Raw genomic sequence first — 21,873 nt, 5'->3', positions numbered from 1 at the left:
GGAGATCTGCTGACGGTCACCCATGCGGCCCCTTCTCTGTCACACAGTCGGTGGGAGTTTCAGATTACACTGGGCATGCTGACACTAGCCAAGAGGTCCCAGGCTGCAGGAGGGGCCCTGCCTGCTGCTCAAGGTGACATGCAGGTGGAAGAGTGTCTGTCATGCCCTATTTTCCATGTATTCCCTCCATCAGGCTTGAGCAAGGCTCTACTCTCAGTGACAATAAGTTTCGCTTGTCTCAGAGCATAAGAGTCCAAGGACTGCTGCACTTTGAGGTCTTGCAGTCTTAAAAAAGAATAATAAAAAAATAATCACCTGCTTCTTTGTGTCAGAGAGGGAACACTTCCACACGTGGTGGAAGCAAGAGACTAGCAACATGGGCACACACTTCTTGTTGCAAGGAGCAGACAGATGCTTTTGTGCAACAGGTGCTTGTCCTACCCAGTGCAGAAGTCAGCTACACAGAGGGCACACCCTCCGTGGGAAACCTGGCAGCAGAGCTGGGCTGCATTTGCAGAGGAAACAGGCCAAGAGGAGCACCTTGAGTCCTCCTGAGCTTCTGTTTGCTACTGGCCAAACCTTGCAAAAAGCACCTGCATCCACTGCTAAGCTGCAGCTGGGTGAGGGACCTCTGAGGGGAAGAGAGGAACTGCAATTCTTACTTGTCTTTGCATAAAAAAAGAAAATCATATTTTATAGATAAAAAAACCACTTGTGAGTGTACAGTCAGCACAGCAAGGATCTGCTTGCCAGGATATTCCAGAGGGGTTGGTGGCAGTTAGGATTCCACATCTAACTGGAAAGTTTTACTTGTACTGTAAAAGACACTCCAGAACTTGGCAAATGTCTCTAGCTTGATGGCACAACTTCTCTAAATGGGCTTCAGAGGCAGCTGGTAATGGCAAAGCCTCCCTTGGCAGGAGGGCCCCTGCTGGGCCGGCAGCAACAGGCCCCAGTTGGTTTGCTTGGAGCAGAGGCTGAACAGGAGTTCAGGAGTGCTAAGGGCATTTCTCTCTGTCCTACAGTACCAGAAGCCGAAGGAGATCCTGGCTGCAGAAGAGCAGCTGCAGAAGGAGCTGAAGAAGATAAAGGCAGCTAACAGTGGAGATGGAGACTGTACAACTCAGTAGGCAGTCGCTGCTAAGAGGCTGAGGTGAGGGGCAGCTCTCTGGCACAGCTTCATGGTGTTTATTTTGCCTTATCTAATAAAAATGAGTTCTGTTGTTAATAGAGCGATTTGGAGGAATCTCTGTAAGCCCAGGAACATGGCAGGGCAGCTGACCTGTCTTCTGCCTGGCCTGCTGATTTATGCAGACATGGTTTGTGTTGGAAGGGACCTTAAAGATCATCTGGTTCTAACCCCGTCATGGGCAGAGACACCTTCCACTAGACCAGACTGCTCAAAGCCCCATCCAACCTGGCCTGGAACACTTGCAGAGATGGGAATAATCCTTCTATGAATTGTGGGAAGCTGTAGCATGCAAAGGAAGCACACGACATCCACAACCAGCAGCCCTGTCCCCACCCTCCATGAGCAACATGACACCTTGGGAATTTCCCCGTCTGCCATCACTGGTGAAGGCAGTAATGTCTGGAAAACAAGAACTCCCTCCTCACACCCATTAGTTGCCTGGGATGTGTTTGGAAGCAGCTCCCTCCTGTGCAGTTAGGCAGCTCCTCTGTGCAGTCAGAAGGATGCTCTTGTGACTTTGGCATCTCTGCAAACAGCATCAATGCTTAGACCTGAGTGGGCACAGCCTGTGAAACAGGGTAAAGAGGAAGACACATAGCTGCTTCCTTAGTGCCAGCCATCCATGACGTGACATGGCTGTGCAGAGCGCAGGAACCAACGTGCAGCTGCCTCCATTTGCATGGCACAGAGGGGGAAGCAGTGGCTGGGCCGCTGGCTGGCTCAGGAGCAGCAGCTGCCCACCCTTCTGTGAAGGTACAAACAAGGCCCATTGCAAACCTCACTGCACAGGGACAACCCCAGCAGTGCTGCTTTACCAACTCCTCTCCAACAGCCATCCTCCTACTTAGATTTCTGAATGTTGTTCCATCCCAGTTCATATGTGAACAGTTACTACCCAAACAAACCCTGCAAACCCTACCTTCAAGTGAGCTGCTCATGGGCTCCCAGCACCACCTGATGAGGCTACTTTCAAACCACGACAATTCCTTAGAGGCCAGGGCTCCAGCAAACATATTCCTCCAATTCTTGTGCATCACAAGGGAAGAGCAGCCTCTTGACAGTGGAAATGAACTAAGTTCTAACAAAGCACCATGCTGAGTGGCTCACCCTAGAAATGCTCCCAGTTTGTGATACAAACCTCTCCTTTACCTATCCAGGATACCCAAACTCAGAACCAAGTAGGGTTCCCGCACTTCCTTCCCCTAGGAGGGCCAGACCCCAGACACCACTGTATTCACTCGCAGCACATTATCCACATTCAATCAGACAGCACAGAGCACACTGAAAACTATGGTTGTTCAGAGACCCACATCAGGTTCAGAAGGATGACACAAAAAGGAGCCCATTTGGATGTGCCTACAGGATCCCAGTAAATCACATCCAGGTGTTTGTAACTGGTCTGGTTTGCTGCTTCATTATGCAGGCACCAAATGAGTCACAGATCCTACTTTTTGAATTCTTGTTTGAAAAAGTGACAGGAGATCCAAGCTCCCAGGAACCGCCTTCAGTGCAGCAGTGTCACAGGGTCTAGCCAGGGAGAGAGATCTATTAGACATGGAGACAGCATCTGAAAATAGGTCCAACCTCCCCCACCCAGCCAGGCCCCTGCAACCAACAGGTAACACCACAGCCCCTTCAGAAGTTGAAACAAAACATACCATCTCTTCTGTTTCCTTTCAGTTTTATTTAGCAAAACACGACCATTTCAGCCCTGCCAAGTGCACAGCCTGACCTGACGGCCAGCTTGGGGAGGCACACTGAAAGCAGGGCTGGCTCTGCCTTTTAGCTCAATTGTTGCTCTTGGGTGTGAAGGACAACACAAGCAGCTGGCAGGACAGCAAGTTAAGGAGAAAGGTGGTCCTCACTCCAGGCACCTTTCCCTTCCACCAAATCAGTCCACCCTACACACAGCCTAGTCTTGCTTCACATGCTTAGAGCTTGGCTGATCTCAACCTGACCAGCACATAGCTGATGGGGCATCCTGGCTCAACTTGCCCCTCAAATGATGTATCCACAGGAAAAAAAAGGAAATTAAAAAAAAAAAAAGAAAAGAAAAACAGGAACACAGTTAATAAAACAAACCCTGACTTGCACAGAATAAAAAGGGTAAAGGACAATGGGCCTATTATTTTCACTAACAGGCAGATGAGGTTGAGAAAATTTGGCCCTTTGTGCACTCTTCATTGTAGCTTTCTGGCAGGAAAAAGTCCCTTCAGAAGCCTTGTGGGCCTTTCTCACCTCTCCTGCCCTGCAATTCCCTGAGCCAAGTGTCAGCTCTGCTGAGTTGGGGTCACCAGAAGCAGCTGTGGTGCCCTTCACGAGGCCGTGAAGTCCAGGACATGCAGGGCTGATGCCAGGGCAGCATACAGGTGGGTGGTACTGAAACGGAGGCAGTACACTGGGCTGCTGGTGGGTGAAGACAGGTGAAAGCTCTGCAAGAAAACCGGAGAATCAACCTTTCAGAAAAGCGGTCAGCCCAAAGACCCCAGCTGGTGTTACAGATCCAAAGGCTGAGATGTCTGAGCAAAGCAGGTTTTCCCTGCACATAGGTTATGTTTGCCATGGTGGACTAGTCCCAAGACAGCCCAGCAGTCCCTCTTTCTTTTTCCCACGAGGCATGAGCACTGGGCTGCCAGAGAACAGCTGAGAAGCTCTGGTGCTGCCCAGCCTCCCACCAGTGCTCACCTGCAGGCACCGAGTCTGCCGCTTATCCCAGAGGCGCACCACGCCGTAGTAGGAAGAGCCGCTGGCAATCATATGGTTCTTGTCACTCCTTATGCAGTACAGGGCACTGTCATGGGGCTCCTCCCACTCCTGGACGCACTTCCTGCAAGGGCAACACAAACCAGAGCACGGCTGAGCCTCCACTCCTCCATCCACTTTGCCTGAAGGAGCTAATTCAGTGAGAGCTGAGCCCCCAGACACTGCACAAGGAGGGTCCAGGAGCCTTGCGTGGGCCCCAGACGGCAGCACGGGAGGCTCACCTGGTGCTGGTCCGTATGTCCCAGTAGCGGATGTAGGTGTCGTACCCACAAGAAAGGAGAAGGGAGGGTGTTTCGTAGAACACATCCAGGACTCCAGCTCCATGGTGGAAGTCGGTCCCTAAACAGGTCAACAGCTGACCACTGCAATGAAACACATTAGGGGAAGAGTCATTCAGAAACACATTAGGGGAAGAGTCATTCAGAGCAAAAAGCCCTTCCGGTTCGGCTGGCCAGAGCAGAGATGGTGTCAGAGAAGTCTTCCAGATCTCATTTCTGTGATTTAACAGAATACAAAAGCCTGCACAGTTTTCCTCTCCCACCCCCAGCTTCTGCTACTGGTTGGGTCACTAACTATCATCAACGATGACCGGCAGGAGTCCCAGCTGAAAGAGGAAGAGCCAAGGTACAGGCACAGCTGACCCCCAGCAGAATGGAATCCTTTTCCCTGGGAGAAGTGACCAGTATTCTGAATTATGTGGCTCCCACTTGGGAGACAACTCCCACCTTAGTCCAGATAATCTGCAAGAGCCATCTACCTGTTCAATCCCATCCCATACTCTGTCCTTCAAAATACTGTCCACTGGGATATTTCCCTGGATCTTTGACACACAGCAGAGATCCACAGGCAAATTAGACTCTCCTAACCCAGTCCGCCATGGCTGCTCTCCTCAACCCCCTCCAGCTACACCACATTCTGCAAACAACATTCTGGGGCTGAATGTGATAGGTCAAAAGCAACCACCCCAAGGTTGCTCTGGAGATGACCTTCCAAAGGCTAGTTTGGGGTTTTTTTGACCCTTTCTTCCTTTTTAATTCCTTGCTTGCAGTGAAAGAGCAAAAGCAAGATCTCCATGAAGCTCTGTGCTGGGTGCTTTGTGGTGGTATGACTTGCTGCTTGTTCATGTGCAGAACCAGCAGCTCACCAGGTCCCACCCTGCCAGACCTCAAGCAGAAGCTTGAGCCCCTTCCCTGGGTCACATAGAATTGCATCAGGTACATGGCACAGCCCATCCCAGTATCACTCCACCTGCTGCAGCAGCCAGTGACATCCAGTCTGTCTCCATGACAGACTCTCGGGAATGGAGTGGACAATCTGCCTAGCTGCTTGAAATGGCCACCTATTGCAAACCCTCCCTTTTCTTCCTTCTCCTTCTCCTCACACCCTCTACATCAAAAATGCTGGACACAATAAAACTTGAAGCACCCGCTTTTCAAACTCTGCTGCATGGCCACCCCTCTCCAACACCCTCTTGGTTCTCAGGACAATGAAGCAGTCCTGAAAGCCAACAGCACGGATCCCGCAGTGGGGTCACTCCCAGCATCTCCCTCCATTATTTCGTTACATTCTGCTCCTTGATCCAGCATCACACAGCTCTGAGGCACATCGCCAAATGCCTTAATTCTGTCTGTAATCTGGGCTAAAGCCCTCGTCGGGGGATAAAGACCACACAAAAGGAGAAATAGAGTCCTGGGAGATGTTAAAACAAGTAAACACCTTTGTGTCAGGAGAGAGAAATCGCTGATAAAGCAGATTAGTGCCTCGAGCCCTGGTGTCCCCAGATCAGAAGGCGAGCCCTGGCCGATCTTTGCAGCCAGCACGCTTCTATGATCACAGAGCTGGCGGCATGCTGGGGCCAGCCTGTTTCCCCACAGTCACTCTCCAAAGAGCAGATTATGTAGAATAACAATTTCTTTGTGGCTGTGTAATTCCCTCCGTGACCGTGGCTGTGGGCAGCTACATTGGCCCTTGATGCCAGGGCCCTAGCAACCATTTAGAGAGGCCAACCAGCCCTAGCAATGGCCCCCCCATGCAAACCTCTCGGACAAGCTTTAACATCAAGTGCATGAATTAATCCCCCCCAACACGAATCCAGGGGTGCTGGCTTATTGGACTTTGTGTTTCTCCAGGCAAGGGATCGAGAGGATTCCAGGCTTCAGCCCTTTGCAACCTTCTCACAATACATTAACCCTTGGAAGGTTACTTGTAAACCAATCCAGCGGCAACTCTGCACCTGTCTGTGGGTTGAGAGGTTGAAGCACTCATGGTTTGAGCACCATGAGCAAGAGCAATGGGGTTTAGTTGGCACAGATGGGTCCTCAGATCCACCGTGGAGTGAAAAATGGATGGGCATGAGTGCTCTGGCACTTCTCTGCCCTTCCAAGCACACAGATACTTCCATCTGCCATTCTGCAAAGCCAGCAGGACAAACGGACATGCACACCTTCTCAAGGCTTCTGCAAAGCCTTCTGCAAAGCCTACAAGTTGTATGTGTGGCCCAGAGTTGTAAGACATACAACAGAGGTATGAGGAGGAGTCACCTGCTCTCCCAGACAAGAATCCTTGGACTACCTGTGAGATGAGTAAGGGGCCAGACTGCCCAACTGCCAGAGTCCTCTGCCAGTTGCTCAGGCAGGAGCAAGGAGTTACTCCCAAGAGATGAGCTACCCCAGCAAGCCCTAGGCAGCACCAGCAGCTTGGACCCCGAGCACCACCCAGGTGCTTCGCTCCCAGTGTTTCTCCATGCCTTCACATCTCACTGCAGCGGTACCCAAGCATTCCAACAATCACACCGTTTTCCTCCCTCCACTTCCCTTTCCATCCCAGGCAACAAAAATGAAAGAAAAGGCGACAAAAAAAGGGAGGAGAAAGAAAAGGATTAGCTTTTCTCTGTAGGCATAAAATGAGCACAGATACTTGCAAGTTACTGCAGCAAAGTAAACCCTGCTTTGCTGGTTTGTTAATGAGTCCAGTTCTCCTGTCCCAAGAACGTTCTCTCAGGTGGGAGGTGCAACCCCAGGATACAGGAGCAGCTCTTTGGCAATTTACAGAGGCAACGTGGTAGTTGCTACAGTGAAGCACTTACATGTGGCACCAGGGGAAAGTTTACTGTGCTCTACACTGGGCACACAAACCAAAACACCTATGTGTTCTGGCATGGGCATACTTGAGGTGATAAAGACGCAGAACATGACTAGTATTTCCCTTTTTTCAGCAGATTAAGGTGTCTCTGGACCAGCGACCACCATGCCAGGCTAGCTCTATGTGCCTGCAGCATACACTACCATGCTGAGCCCATGCTGGGAAGAGAACTCTGCCACCACAACTCTTCCAGTCTTGGGATCACAAGTTAGTGCCCACAAATTGTCCACTCTTTGTTATCCCAAATACTCCCTGCCCTCAAACCCCACACCTGAACAGCTTCCCCTTTCTCAGGAGCAAAACCCACAGCTAATCCTTAATAACCCATAAAGGATCAACATAACCCATGAATGGGCAACAGAAAAGCAGCAGCTACACCAGCACATCACCAACGGTTTCTAACAACTTAGATGGACAGAAGATACCTTCTCCATGAGGGACAGAGAGAGATGGCGTATCTATCTTTGACCTTTTTCAGCAGCACCAGCCAAATACAGCAGGAAACAGCTGCCTTCTTTCCTTTGTGGTCCCTTTTTCACCTAAACACCTTTCAAATCCCAGGTGGGCTGATCCTCAGCACTTCAGAGGCCCTGTCCTTGTTATGGGTAATGAAGGTTAGTCAGGAAGTGTCTGTGAAGACCAAGTGAGACCAAACATGGAAGGTCCACACCATCTCCCTACCCTGCCATGGCCCTCCAGCTGGCAAGTAGCTCTTACACTCCTAGGTCTTCTTCAGGCAAGCCAGGTAGTTACCTGTGCAGATGGTTGGAGCTTTGCCTGTCTTTGCACTGAACAGCCTGGGCCAAGTAGTGCCTGCGTTCAGTCCCAGTGCTGGGTGGCACCACCAGAAATGACTCTGCACTAGCAGAGCTCTGTGAAGCAGAACCACAAATGTGATTCTGTGTGCAGGTTTTCTGCAAAGACCAGTCTAGAGAAAGAGCTCTCAACTTCAACACTTTAATCACAAACCACCTGGGCCAGTGCAGCACCTACAAACACACAGGTAGGCCTGCAGTGTTGAGGAATCTCATAATATTCCTAATTTCTCATGCTTCCTGTTAAGCATCTAGACAGACTGAATAATATTGGCAGTAATCCAGTACCAGCCCACAAGGAACAGAGCCAGAGCAAATCCAGCAGCCTATTTTATCTTTAGCACAGGGAAGCTGTGTTAGCACCAGGCTCTGGACTCCTTGGTGATAGAAAAAGATGTTTAAACAAAGTCCATGTGCCTGGTAAATGTATCCAACTGATGAGTCCAAAAATTAAAGGCATTTTGTTCAGACACTATAGAGAATCCTTTGATTCATCTCAATTAATTTCCAAGTTCTTCAAGACTTTTTAAAATTACTTTTAAAATAAGATATTTGTTCAGGATTTCTCCATTTCACTCTTTCATTTCTATGCTAGAAATCTAGCCATGAGCATAGCTCTCCTAATACCTCCAGAAGACAGGCAGCCTGGAAGCAAAGTGAAGGGAAGAAACAGGCTGGTTTCTTTAAGTTCTTGCTCTTCTTTTTAGAAACAGCTTCAAGTTCTATTACTTCTCACTCACTAATATGAAGACAAAATAAGATCAGTCATGACAGAGCCCAGGTGGTTACTTTCCAGATAACCCATGGGACGTTGCTTCACCAAGTTAAAGTTACATACAGCCTCCCAAGCCACTGCAACTACTTGTGTGCCCTTAAAAGCTCGGGATCTCCCTGAGATCTTTCTGATAGTCAGAGTCCAAAAGAAGTCTGCACCTTCCTCCCTGGACCCTGCCCATTTGCTGCAGGTCTTGTCCAGCTGTCTCCAGTACACAAGAACCACACTCCAAAAGCTGGGATGAAACAACGCTTTTCTTCCTACCCTCCATTTCTGGTGACCCCAATTCACTAGAATTGATATTATATAACTATGCAAACTCTAGGAAACTGCTGAATTCCGAACATATGTTGAAAACAGAGATGTGCAAAACTGAGGACAATTCATTTGCTCTGGAAACCTCATCTGTGAACTGTGATCATCCGTCAAAGAGGAGAATCCATTGCACATAAGCAGATGACTATTCAGAAATCAAACAGAGCTCTAAACCAGTATTTCAGCCCCAATAACTATTTGAAACAAAACAGGTGAGAAGCATATACTTTAAAAAAAAAGGTGTAAAGAGCCCTGTTTAGTTCCAAACATTCGATCTGAGTATCAAACAGAGAAAGAAAAATCCATTTAAAAATAATTATCCCAAGTGCAGCATTTGCACAATTTCTGTCATCCAATTTGGAGAGTGCACCAAAACCAAAGGGAAGAGCTGAGCTGCTGTCTCTTCCAGATGCTTTGCAATAGCAGCTGAGGCACTGAGGGGATGCAAAAACTTATGCTAAGAAGGGAAAGGCTTGATCAAACAACATCTGTATTGTACATAGGGAGAAGCACAGACCCTTGACAAAGTTATTCTTCTATCCTACCCCAAAGTTGCCCTTGCATTTAGGCCAGGCTACTAATTCCTGCAGGGAGGTGTGGGATTGGCTTGGGGAATTTTGAAGGAGCACCTCTAAGTGAAATGGCTCAGAGATGGTGTTTCAAGTGATTTTCAGGGCAAATACCTCTCTCTGATTCCTCAGTGCAGCTGAAGGGACTCGAAGCAGTAGGGGGGAAAGACACCAACGACGGTCTGAGATTGTGTTGTGGGGAGAGACAGAAGAGGGAGTTTTGCCTTCTTTTCTTCTGCTTTCTCTGAATTGGCCCACACACGTTTTAAATGGTCCAATAAAAAGATACAATTTCTTTACCTTTCCAGCTCTGGGACCCTGTGAGTTTTTGTTGTTCGGGTTCCTGTAAGGTTAAGTTCAGAGGATAAACTGACACACTGGGCTATGGGAAAAAGCCAGTTTCTTCAAATAAAGCCACAACGGTGCAAAAGAGACCCTGCTGGGGCTTTTATTTGGGAAAACAAACAGAAATGGCACCAAGCCCTTCTGCTTTATGAACCAATTTAACTATAAAACCAATGTTCTCCCTCTCGGGGGTGAGGAGGGGAGAGAGACAGGACATGACAATAGTCCAAAACCTTGAGGGGGAAAAAAAAAAAGAAGATAGGACAAAAAAGGTTGTCTATCCCCTTTTCTTTCTTGTCCATGGCTCCTTTTCTTAGCACACGTGTGTTCTTGTAAAAACGATTAGATTGCAATTTGTATAACATGGTGACCCCCAAATTCAGACATTTAACCCCTTTTCTCTGCAAAGAATGTCAAGAATGTCTTCTCTGTCTTTTTTTCCAACGGGAGGAGTAGGGGGGAATTCTCAAACTGTGATTTCTTGGAGGAACAGAAAAAGAGGGAGGAGAGGAAAAGAAGCAGGGAATTCTCAAAGCCTCTCGCCTTTCGCCCCACTTGTGTGGGAACAGGCGGCTGTATTGCTCCCTTTCTGGACAGAGCTCTGCAGGTCTCCTTTAGTGAGGAGACAAAAAAATGGAGAGTCCAAATCAAAACAAAGCCATCTGTTTAAATGAGCTACCACTAGCCAGTGACAGAGGGGGTTCCTCATTCACTCCTTCCCATTCTTCTGTCTTGCCTCTGTTGATTCTCTCTCAACCCAGGGAAAAATAAAGATTACTTTTGCTTTGGCTCAGAGGGATGAAACTGATTGATGCGCTTGGAGTGTCCAGCCCCCACCCATGCTCTCTGATTGCTCAGGGCCTTGTAAAGTTGTCATAAATACGCCCGAACAAGAGTTCAAAGGCCGCAGCATGCCCTGAACATGCACACATCCAAAGGGCAGGAGCTGGCCTCGTGGTCCTCTCTAGTGAGGCAGGGCCAAGACTGCCATGGGGAAGAAAGGATTTAGGATAAACACCTGTATGTTCCTCCTCTTACAGTGATTTCACATTTAGGTTAAGATGGACCAGAGCACTCTTAACAAAAGGAAGGCAGAAGACACCCAGCTTATATGAGAGAGTTCAGAAACACAGTGTCAAAAAATCCAAAACCCAACCAGAAATCAGTAAAGAACAACAAGGCTTTGAGAAGTTTTGAGAACACATGCATACCATGGGAAGACGTTGCACAGACAAGACTGAAGCTATCCATTATAGACAGGAGACAGAGTTCTGAACACAACAAAGTCTTCTAAAAGGGACAATCATCCAAGAAACCACCACTTAAGAGGCTCCCTGCACCAGCAAGCTTTCTCCAGAACAGGCTCAAGCTGGCCATAGGCCTGGTGTCCTGCTTCTGTTCAGCCAAGACAGAGATGCTGAGAAAGAAATGCAAATCTGAAAGGAATAGGGAGCCTCTTTCCCACAAAACCTGGAGGAGTTTCCTTGGCAAAAAAAGATACCTGGCGTATGAATCTATAGAAAAACAGGACCAGAAAGGGGTATTCCACATACACCACATGCTATTATTCTTCTGCTCCCCAAATCCTGTGAAACTGTTATCAGTGACAGGATAATATTTGCTATTGCTTGTCTCTCCTGTTATCAGACATATGCACCCACTTCTCTGTGACTGGATAAATCCAGTTTAAATGCCTGGGTGAAACAGACTCCCCACATTTCTTGGAGTCAGTTACCTTTCCTTTTGATCTAGCAACTCCAGTTCTGAATCCATGTGCTCCCTTCACTCAACAACTCCTCTGGTGATTAAATTAGAGGGTCTCAAACTTGTATAACCCTTGGAGCTCAAAGCTGTGGAGAGAATGCTCTTCTACAGAAATTATTTTAGAACACAATGCTAAGAAGTCTTGAGCCAAGCTTCTAGATTAAAAACTTCTATTGAAAACATTCAGCAAGACTTATAACCAAGAACTACACCTGCAGATTCTCATTTCACTCATCTACTTCCACACAATTAAAAAACTGGAGCACAACAGGAGACAAAGTCAAGAAGGACTGGATTTAAACAGGAAATCATCAGTAGTGATCAGCTGACCAGGGTGCTCAGTGCTATATGCTTCAACTCTCAAATTACACTTGCTGTTTAAGACTAGTACAGGGAGCCCAAATTTTAACTCAATGAGCTCTGAAGAGCCACCAAAATGGATGCAGATCAACGTAAGTCAAAAGCTGAAAAGACAGCAACTAATTCTTGCCCCCTCCATGGCCCAGACAGATGTAACCTAGCAAGGGTCCCATGGAAACACACACTAGAGATCCAGCAGCAGCACATTAGCAAACTTCAACCAGCTGCTTAGGATGGTAACACTCATGCTGGCTCTTGGAAAGAAAGAGCACAGGGCAATGCACCATAGGCAGAACACATTACTACCCTGCTCAGCAGCTGCCTGACTACCTGAGACTCCTCCCCAACCCTCTGCTGAGGGCACCAGCCATACACCTGAATCTCCCTTCTCCTCCACTCCCAAGTCACTCTCACGAATCCTCTACCTCCCACCTCCCCAAAATCTGCAGACATCAAAGGCACCTGCCTTGAACACCTGAAGAGCAGAGGGGCCTGACGGTCAAGAAATGCAACTCTGTATCTTCCCCTTCCATGCACGCTCTATTTTTTTTCTCCATCTCTTTGAAAAAGGTGGCAGAGATAAATGGAGAACAAAGAAACAAGAAAAAGCCACAGCTTTGGCCCACACCCTGCCTATTACTTAAGGGGGAAGGAACTCTTCCGAAAGAGGAGGAAAAAAATGTGCTCCGACACAATGGCTCAAAAGGCCAGGCAGCAAACCGGGCCACTTTGTACTGCTAACAAGGGAAACCTAATTACAGGAAGAGGGCAAAGAGGGACAGATAAAAGGGATACAAAATTTCAACATCTGTTGCCATAAAGGGATAAGAAGTGGGGAAACGCAAAGTGTCAGTTTGGTGTCAGTGACGGCATAAAGCCACTTTCAAAGGGCTCAGGAGCGGGAGAAAAACTGAACAAGAAATTAGAGGGTTCTTAAAAAAAAACCAACAAAAACCAGAAAACAAACAAACAAAATCCCCACTCTGCCAAAAATACCTTCAAAAGGGGGGAGGAGTTGGACAAAGACTGGATATTTAAAAGGTAGAGGATCTGGGTGGCTTGCAGGGCACAGCTAACTTTGGTTCAGTTTTCACAGCTCTCGTGCCCTGCAGCATGTCATGTCATGTCACAGGAAAGAACACTGCAGGATTTGTGCATTCAAAGTGTTTATAGCATGAAGACTACCATATCAGAGAGATCACTGTCCATTTCAAGCATCAGGCTTTGCAGAATAGCTCCAAGAGTTGCTGTAAAGAGACCTCTGGAGTATTCCATCTCATGGAAAAGCATCCTTGAGACGGGTATTTGTCACCTAACGACATGCAGACCACCCCAATAACATGGGAAGCAACAGTTCCCTGCAGGCAAATGACAAATGCCGGCCTTGGAGCTGTCAGTGGTGTATGACCCTCATCTTCCAAGGAGTTTAAACTCCCAAAGGCAATAGAAAGAAGAAGAAAGAGGAGGAGGATCTGAATAAAGTTTCCTTTTCTCTTGCTTGCCATTAAGTGGCTGTTCTGTTGAGCCACACACACTGGCAAACAAGACAGGATGGTCTGAACAGAGAAAGGCAAAACTGAGCAGAGGAACCTGATCTGCAAGAGGGGCAGCTGCCATCATATCCCTCACTGAAGGAGGGACAAGGGAACTTGGAAGAGGACAAGGAGTCAGCAAGGGCTGATACCTGATGCAAGGACACAGGTTAGTATCCTGTGGCCCATACTGCTCACCGTTCTCCTTGCAGGCCTCTGATCACCAAACTTACTCACAGCTGCCTTCCACACACACACCTTGATCCAGAGCAGGAATAACTGCACAGCAACTTCCCCACATCTAAAAGCCATCAGATGGCACAATGTAGAATGTGTAGGGTGAGAGATGTCCTCCAGAAGTGCAGCTAGCCAGCTTCAAAAGCATAAGAAAAAAAACCTAAATCCTCCTTCATTACAGGAGACAGGGCCAGGTGTAGCAGCAGCTGGAATTTCAGCCATCAGAGACAGTGTCTTGGCATTATGCAGTCATTCCCCTGCTTTAGACTCCCTTGACAATTGCTTGTTGCTGCCTGTTGTGGCTTTGATCCAATGCCATCATCTCAGCAGAGTCAGAAATGAAAGACATTTGTGAGGGTGGGATGCAGCAAGAGGCGTTTCCTTTCCCCACTAAAAATTTCCTCTACACCAAAACCAACCAAGGCCTTTTCAAAGCACAGGACATATTTACAGGTGAAGATATTATTCCCTTCCTCTTGGAGGGATGAGAATGGCTGCCCCAGGGTCATGGAACAGCGAAGGTCATAAATACGAAACATACCATGACCAACAGCTACAAGCACCAGCCAAGGACTTATCTGGCCTGGAACTAAGATGATCAGTACACAAAAGGTTATTTAAGCTTTAAATCCTTTTGTAGCATGTTCCAGCTCTCAGCTGTTGGGTAAAAAGACCACCTACCCCAACAGAAGAGAATGGCACAGAAACTGCTGTACTGTTAGTTACTCAGCCCCCGATGCAAAGAAAACTCCTCTAACTGAACTAACTGATCCTGGACAGCACTGAACACCTCAGTGGTGCTAAGGATCCTGCGGTTTTCAAGAGCACACCTTACACATCATTCTACCCTGCCTAATTTTTTTTGATGGAAGTTATCTGGACTCTGTTCTCAGAGATAATATCCTTGCCATGTTCAGCCTCTGCAGGTCAGCCTCTGGGCCTTTTTGTGGCCACAAGAAAAGGGTAAGCAGCAAACTCAGAGGCCCTGGCTCTGTCTGCCAGATGTTATCACGACACATTGAGCACAGGAGGAGTTTTCAAGTCCTGGATGGCTCTAAGATTTTCAGTTTTCATGCCACACTCTCACTCCTGGAATCTGACCAGGGAAACAGCATTCAAAAGCCTCAAAGGAAGAGACAGCATTCCCTACAAGATCATTCCTGGCAATCACTGGAGTCTTTGAAGATGGATCCAAAGCTCTGCTGGGAAGATGAACAGTTTATGGACAGTCAAGACCTGGAAGGATAGCTCTGTACTCCTTTTCTATGAATGATGACATCAAGCTTCACATGCTGGAGTCCCAGCCATGCTTCCTACTCAGCCTCCTATCCTGCACATGCTGACGAGTCCACCAGCTCACACACAGGTCCCTGGAGAGGAAAAGACCCAGTGGCATGGTGCATTCCAGCTGTGACAGGTGAAGAGGGAAGAATAAGTTTGACACTCTAGCCATTTCAACAGAGGCCCAGTGGCCTAGGTTGCCTTGGCTTTTTTATTTGCCTGTCACTCAGGCTTTTACGTTATTGAAAGATCAAACTCCGCTGTGCTTGTTCATTACCTTAATCCTATTTTCTACACAGCTTTATTATCTCTTCAGGCTTCCTTGGGAAAGGCTGTCAGAAAGGCTGGGGCAGGGGGGAGAGGGTTGCCCATCTCCTCACCCCTGTCAGATGCCTCTATTCAAGAACAGCCAGAAGACTTGATGGGCAGGGGTATCACAGCACAGCCTGCATCCTTCTGGGGTACTCCAGAGGCAACACTGGATGGGTCACTAAGAAACATGCACCATAGCTAAATGCACTGGTGCTCTTTCCTGCTCCAGCTTACCCTTTGTAGGATGCATTGTCACAAAGTATTTTTGTTACTTCAGAGAAAAAACAGCTGGTTTAAATTTGTATTTGATACAGTTGACTTAAACAATCTAAACTATTTAAACTATAGATTAGAAGACAATTGGTCTCAGACCTGCCCTGTGTCCGCATCAATGCTCCTGCACCCCCTTTCCCCAAATACAGCTCTACAGACATCCCTCAGGCCCCTTCTGCCATTGCTCACTTCAATCCTGACAGCACTCCTTTGGATTATCTGGGCCGTGCCACTCCTACCCAGAGCATACTGGTCCTGGAAGGCAGAGCTGCCCTTCCAATAATCCTGTGAAATATTTGCTATCTGTCCATCACTACACTAACACCCTCAGGCTGAGAGTTTCAAATTTGTCAGCAGTTGAGTCTCACATCAAGATTTGAGAACAACATTTCCCCAGTTGCTAAGGTCAGCACCTTCACCGAAAAGGAACTACTCAAAGACCCCAAATCAGAGGCCACAGCAATTAACCTCCTCAGTACTTATTAGGACAAAGAGAAGACAACGTGCCTAAGTCACTTCCATAGATAACCTGCTGCCACACCTCACCTCTCTTCGCTACTGGAATTGCCAGCCAGGACAAGGTGACTTCAGAGCCTGTGTTGCCTCTGGCTTCCCAGCACCACAGAGAAGTGGCTGAATGGGAGGATAAGGATCACCTTCCTCACCTCCTCTGGCTGAGGCTGAGGCATCAACAGAGACAGATGAAAAGGAAGGTGTAACGGGTAAATTTTGACTGTATACAGGTAATGGGAAGAAACCAGGATGGCTGTGCCATCAACTGGAAAAGCTGAGAAGAAAAGCCAAGTTACTGAACCAGAATCACCCCCCACATATGCCTTTCCACACCAGTTTGCTTTGTTCCCCACTCCGTAACACATCTCATCTTCAATCATCCCTTGCCTATATTGAAAAAAGAAATGATACCATTTTGCAGCATTTCCAATATTGCATTGTTACTCACTTTTCAAGTCCCTCCCTGTAATCTGGAAGCTCACTCACCTCTCAAGGTCCCAGATTCTCAGAGGTGAGGTATGTCCACAGCAGGCTGTCCCCGTCACAAATGAGCTGTTCAAAAAAAAAAAAAAGAAGCAAACAAAAACCACTTACTAATCCTCATGTTCTGAACAAAGTGCATGAGCAAGACAGAGAAAACAGGTTACAAGACAGACTTTAAATTCTGGTTCAAGATGATTTCAGCATATCCCACCACATTTCACAAGAGACAGGCAGCAGCAAAGGGAGAGCTGCCACAGGACTCTCAGTAGGTGAGCTTCCCAGATGCAGCAGGTCACAACTGCAGAGAACTGGCAGGACATAAAACATGTATTTGTAAACACAAAGGGAAAACCTAAACAGGAATGGCCGTAAACAACATTTTCAAATGAGTCGGTAGAGTACTCAGCATGATTCATACACAGTCAATGCTGTAAGCTGCAGAAAGACCCCATGGAAAATTTACTGTTATTTCCTACTTCATGTCTCACTTCTGTTTGTTGGCAACTTCTGAGCACAATCATGAACTGGCTGCAGCATCACAGGCCTAAAGAATCACAGAATAGAGTCTCTGGTCCAGCCTGCTCAAAGTAGGGCCAATTTCAAAGCTGGATCAGGTTGCCCTCCCCAGTGCTCAGGAACTCTCTGTTAGAGGCAGCACAGCTCTTCTGCAGCAAGATTTGGCTCAGTTTACACCCTCCAGCAGGGTCCATTCCAAAGTCCTCTTGGCAATGCTGTCCCTGCTGCACATGCTGGCTCCAGAGGTCACCTGACAGCCACTGGCCTCATACTAGTTCCTAAGACAGAACAAATCCTTCAAATCAAGCATCAGGAACATGGGTGCTGTGGCTCTCCAAACCACACTGCTTGTTTCGTGCCAACTTCCTATCCTCAGTCCAAATAAGAGGAAGCAGCTCATAAAAGGATTTCTAAGTAAGTTATAAATGACCTCTCACAAAGCCATATTTATTGCAGCTACAGAGAACAAAATGCCAAAACTATGTTTAAGTCAATGCAACAAGGATAGCATGAATGCAGGAAATGGAACCTGCTTTAAATAAAAGCCATCTCTACGCTTTGCCTAAACAACTTTTGCAGTATGACACAGGGCTGGCAGCTGAAAGATGAAAGCAAAATAAGAAAACAATGTCATGTCTGTAAAAATAGCAGTTAGAGTACTTTTTAAACATTTCTTTGATCCTCTACAGCATTCTTCCTTTGGAAGTCAAGGTGTCTCCAAGCCTCTACTGCACCAGGAATGGATTCTTGCAGCATCCTTGACTTCTGTGAGAAGTGCTACTGCTGCTGTAAGAAGGCACTCAGCAGTCAAGTGCTAAACACAGGATCAATTCAACCAAAGCCAGAGAAGGGCCAGATGGAAGCAAGGCCAGAACTCAGGACTCCTCCTATCTCTGTGGTTTAGCCAAGCAGCTGGTTTCTCCAAACCACAAGACCAAAAGCAGCACTGACAAAACACTCTGCAAAAGAGGCAAGCAGGTAACATCAAACCATTTCAAAGAGCTACATGAATTTAGGAAGGGCTTCAGCTACAAAGGCTCTCTTTTGCGCTGACTCTATCCTTCCACCCAAACTCACACACCTGGAGGTGTCCACAAGTCCTGCGACCCTTAGCTGCCCTTTAGGCTAGAAAAGGCCTGCAGGACTAGAGCTATTCAAAGTGTCTCCAAACAGGATGTCTTACATGCAAAATTCTAGGTTCATTGGCAGTGCACATGCAATCAGCCAAAGCAGCTGTAGCACTGGGCTGTCCCCACAGGTGCTGCAGGGTGCAGACAATATTCTTCTCCATGTAAGTCCCTGACCAAAGCTTGAGAGTCTATGGAAAATCCAATTCCTGTTGCTGTGCAGCAGCCACCAGGATCCATTAAGAAAGTGTGCAGCATTTCATCTTTGGAAACAGGGTTTCTGCTCAATGCCTGCCTTCTATCCACCGTAGTGCAGGACAGAAGGGAACATTCCCCTTTTGCCAGTGTCTCCCATCTCAGAGGAAAATAAGCAAAAGACACCCACTTTGACAGCTTGTCGGTCAAACCCCATGTCTGGAAAGCAGGCTACAAAGGCTACAGGCTCTGGCTACAAAGCTAGGTGTTGGGTTCTGTCCCCCCTCCCCAGTCATAATGCATTAATAACTACTAAAGTCAATTACTGTGGTTAGAAACATAATAGCAGTCAGGGAGTCAATCAAGCAGGCAATTGGGTGCTTAAGACTTTTCTTTTGGGGGACAAACTGACTCTGTCCCAGCAGAGAACGCCCTCACGTGGGAGACAGACCCCTTTGTGCAGAAGGTATGCACAAGGCTTTGATGGTTGCCACAGGTCTAAATTACCATGGAGGCACACCAACAGGGAGAAAAAGGTGGGAGGAACAGCTAGGTCTAATCCTCCCTCATGCTGTCAGTTCTGGACTTCAGCTTTCCCTCCTTGGTCCTTACCCCTCACCCCTCAGAGGGGAAAAAAAAAAAAAAAAAGAGAGAGAGAGAAAAGCATTAGATAAAGAGATTTTGCTCCAGCATCAAATACAGGCCTCAGGGCCACAAACAAGTCTCTTCTGGGTAAAGCTGACTCCATTCAGACAACAGGAATTTTGTCTCATACTTCAGCGGGATCAGGTTTGCAGGCCTTATCTTTAACAGCCTGAGCCCATTAGCAAGCAAAGATAAGACTTCTCCCACAAGAGCAGGCCACCTTCACTGCAGCATGAGAATGCAGCATTCACAAGACAACATGCACAAGAAGTGGTGCCAATGAGAAATTCTCAAAGCCTGAGAGTGAACTGACCTTAAAGTCTGGATTGCAGGGCTTGATACAGGGCCCCTCACCTTGAGTCTGATCTGCAGGCATACACCTTGAAGCCTCGGGTGTCTCATAACTGGGAACCTCTCAGAGGTGACAGTTTTACTTCAGGCAAAAGGGCAACACAAGTCAGCTTTCATAGGCCTAAAACAACATGCATATTGGAGGTAAGCATGTAAAGCTTGGCTCCAAAACTTCTGGAACTTCATTCAGCAGAGCTGAAGCGTTCTATCAGGCTTGCTCCTTTCAGTCTATCTTCAACAAAACTCTTCTGTGTTAGAAAGCACAGAGCACACACAAGAAAACCCTCCAACTTGGAGAAGTGCAGCTTTTTCACAACTGTCGTTGCCAGCTGCCCAAGAGAAACAATTCAAGCTGAGTTGCTAGCTTAGACAGTGTCATTTATTTTGCCCACGCTGCTTTCTACAGGAGAGACTAGATTGGGAAAAGGGGAGTACAGGATACCCTAAACATATTAATGCAGGCATGACTCATCTACCTGAAGTACATACAACACTACTTATGTACACTGACACTGATCAGATGCATCTACATCCACCATAAAAACTGCTACGGCCAATCTCCAGATGGCCTCGGAGATGTAAAGCCCATTCCCCACTCATCTTTCCTGTCTCCTTTGAAAGGTGCTGGCTATCATGGCTACAAGCTCCCTCTAATATGCCCTTCTAAGGGGAAAAAAGCACCATTGCACAGCTTCCATAACAGGGCATGTTGTCTTCACAGGGATCCCCTAGGAACTAAAACCAAGCCAATAACCAAACCAGGAAGTCAAGAATTTTGCACAGCATTGAGACACACATACTTCATAAACAGCGTATTTTTGTTGTCCAACATAAGGAATTTTCCAACTCATCTGATACTTTGATGTCCTCTTTCTTATTTGAAGCTCCCTACTGACAGAGAGGAGAGAAATAAACAAGAGGGGAAAAAACCCCAACAAAACAACCGAGAGCCTGCTTCTCCAGAAGCCAGACCTTTTCTATGTTGCAGAAGAGAGATTTCATTAGACATCATCCCCCCACAATAGAAGCTGGGCCAGGAAATGAAAGAGAACACATATCCTGGCAGTGCTGTTGGAAGAAACACAAGAACTCTACATCTGACTGACTTGTGGTTGTTGAAGATCCCATGGCATTTCTGGCAACAGCAGTAGTGCTCTGGCTACAGTCCAGCTGCAATAATCCCATGGCTGCTCCCAAGGTGCCAAGTACAGTTTGACTCCTGTAGCATCCCTCTTTACCCCATCCTCGACAGACCACTGCCAGATGTGAACAAACCAGAGGGACAGAGGTAGATGCCTATCAGTCCTTTTGGAAAGATGCCTTCCCCACACACACCTTCCCCACTATCAACCCAGCCTCCAGAGTGGGCCCTGCCTGTGCTGGGAATCCTGCAATGCACAGTCATTGAAGGGACCTGGGTAAAACAGGTCCTTTCCCACCTCTTCTCACTACACCTCCTCCGTGCCCTAGGCTTGTGCCCTTCCCCTGTACTGTAAACAGATTGCTTCTCTAGTCCTATTCTGCTCTTTGGGGATTTCAAATCCAGAATCTGCTTGACACGTGCAAGAGTCTGTGCCTTCCTCCTGGCGCGCTCCCCCGCCCGCTGGAATTGGACATCGTTGTTCCATTTTGGAAACTATTATATATGGAGACTCACTGGACTGGGAAACAAAGAAGTTATTACTTGACAGAGCCCTGCAGCTGGGAATGTGGAAGGTGGGGGGAGAGAAGGGGGAGAACCAAGGGAGACAGGATGGGGGGGTTGGTAGCAGTGTTATGAAAGCGATCAACAGAAAGGACAGCTCAAAGATGGGAAACATCTATTTTTAAAAGTCTCAAGTGAAATGAGAAAAGGAGGAGAAGAGAAAGCAAGTCCAAAAGGGAGATAGGAGAAGAGAGAGAGCAGTTGGTGCTGACGGTGCTGCGGGTTAAACACACGGGTCTGTGGGTTTGTGTAGCCTTTGATTCAGCACTGACACGCTTTGGCAAGGGAGGCCACCGGAGCTGTCAAATCCTTCACCAACGTGCCCATCAATTGTATTCAGCTCTCCCCGACCCGCACTGGCATTTTAATTACTGTTGGGTAAACTAATTTGTACAAATGAAGGCAACTCTGCCTAATAGAATATGCAAGCTCTCTGACCTCTGACAGGCGATGACACAAGATACAAAGGAGGCAGAGGAAGGCTTTTTATCAGAGCCTTATTACTCTCTATTACTCCAATTAGTTAAGCTCCAGTGCTCCTAATTGGGGGAAAAAATTGCAATTAAATCAATTTTTGATGGGCTGAAAGTGGGTTACCGAACCGCCCTGCCTGTGAAACACTGATATTATAGCAGCAAAGGTCAAAGCCTTTGTCGGCACCTGT

General features: G+C 47.4%; 3 protein-coding genes across 3 annotated transcripts in view; 1 reads left to right on the top strand and 2 right to left on the bottom strand.

Moving 5' to 3' along the window:
• Positions 1-1,232, top strand: part of DPCD (deleted in primary ciliary dyskinesia homolog (mouse)) — a 7,149-nt gene extending 5,917 nt beyond the window's left edge. Inside the window, exon 5 of the mRNA XM_017726132.1 lies at positions 1,026-1,232. Coding sequence (XP_017581621.1) covers positions 1,026-1,130 — 105 coding nt within the window. The 3' untranslated portion in view covers positions 1,131-1,232. The remainder of the gene's footprint in view (positions 1-1,025) is intronic.
• Positions 1-17,785, bottom strand: part of POLL (polymerase (DNA) lambda) — a 35,396-nt gene extending 17,611 nt beyond the window's left edge. The window contains exons 1-2 of the mRNA XM_017726127.1: positions 17,774-17,785; positions 10,045-10,053 (exon numbers count right to left, since the gene is read on the bottom strand). The gene's annotated coding sequence lies outside the window, so the exon portion shown is untranslated. The remainder of the gene's footprint in view (positions 1-10,044; positions 10,054-17,773) is intronic.
• The window catches only part of FBXW4 (F-box and WD repeat domain containing 4), a 55,664-nt gene continuing 36,646 nt past the window's right edge, over positions 2,856-21,873 (bottom strand). The window contains exons 7-10 of the mRNA XM_017726131.1: positions 16,674-16,739; positions 4,177-4,317; positions 3,878-4,019; positions 2,856-3,624 (exon numbers count right to left, since the gene is read on the bottom strand). Of these exons, the coding sequence (XP_017581620.1) occupies positions 3,508-3,624; positions 3,878-4,019; positions 4,177-4,317; positions 16,674-16,739 (466 nt within the window). The 3' untranslated portion in view covers positions 2,856-3,507. The remainder of the gene's footprint in view (positions 3,625-3,877; positions 4,020-4,176; positions 4,318-16,673; positions 16,740-21,873) is intronic.

Source organism: Corvus brachyrhynchos, unplaced genomic scaffold (assembly GCF_000691975.1).
Source record: "Corvus brachyrhynchos isolate BGI_N302 unplaced genomic scaffold, ASM69197v1 scaffold61, whole genome shotgun sequence".
NCBI lineage: Eukaryota > Metazoa > Chordata > Aves > Passeriformes > Corvidae > Corvus > Corvus brachyrhynchos.
This window is presented reverse-complemented; position numbering and strand designations above follow the sequence as displayed.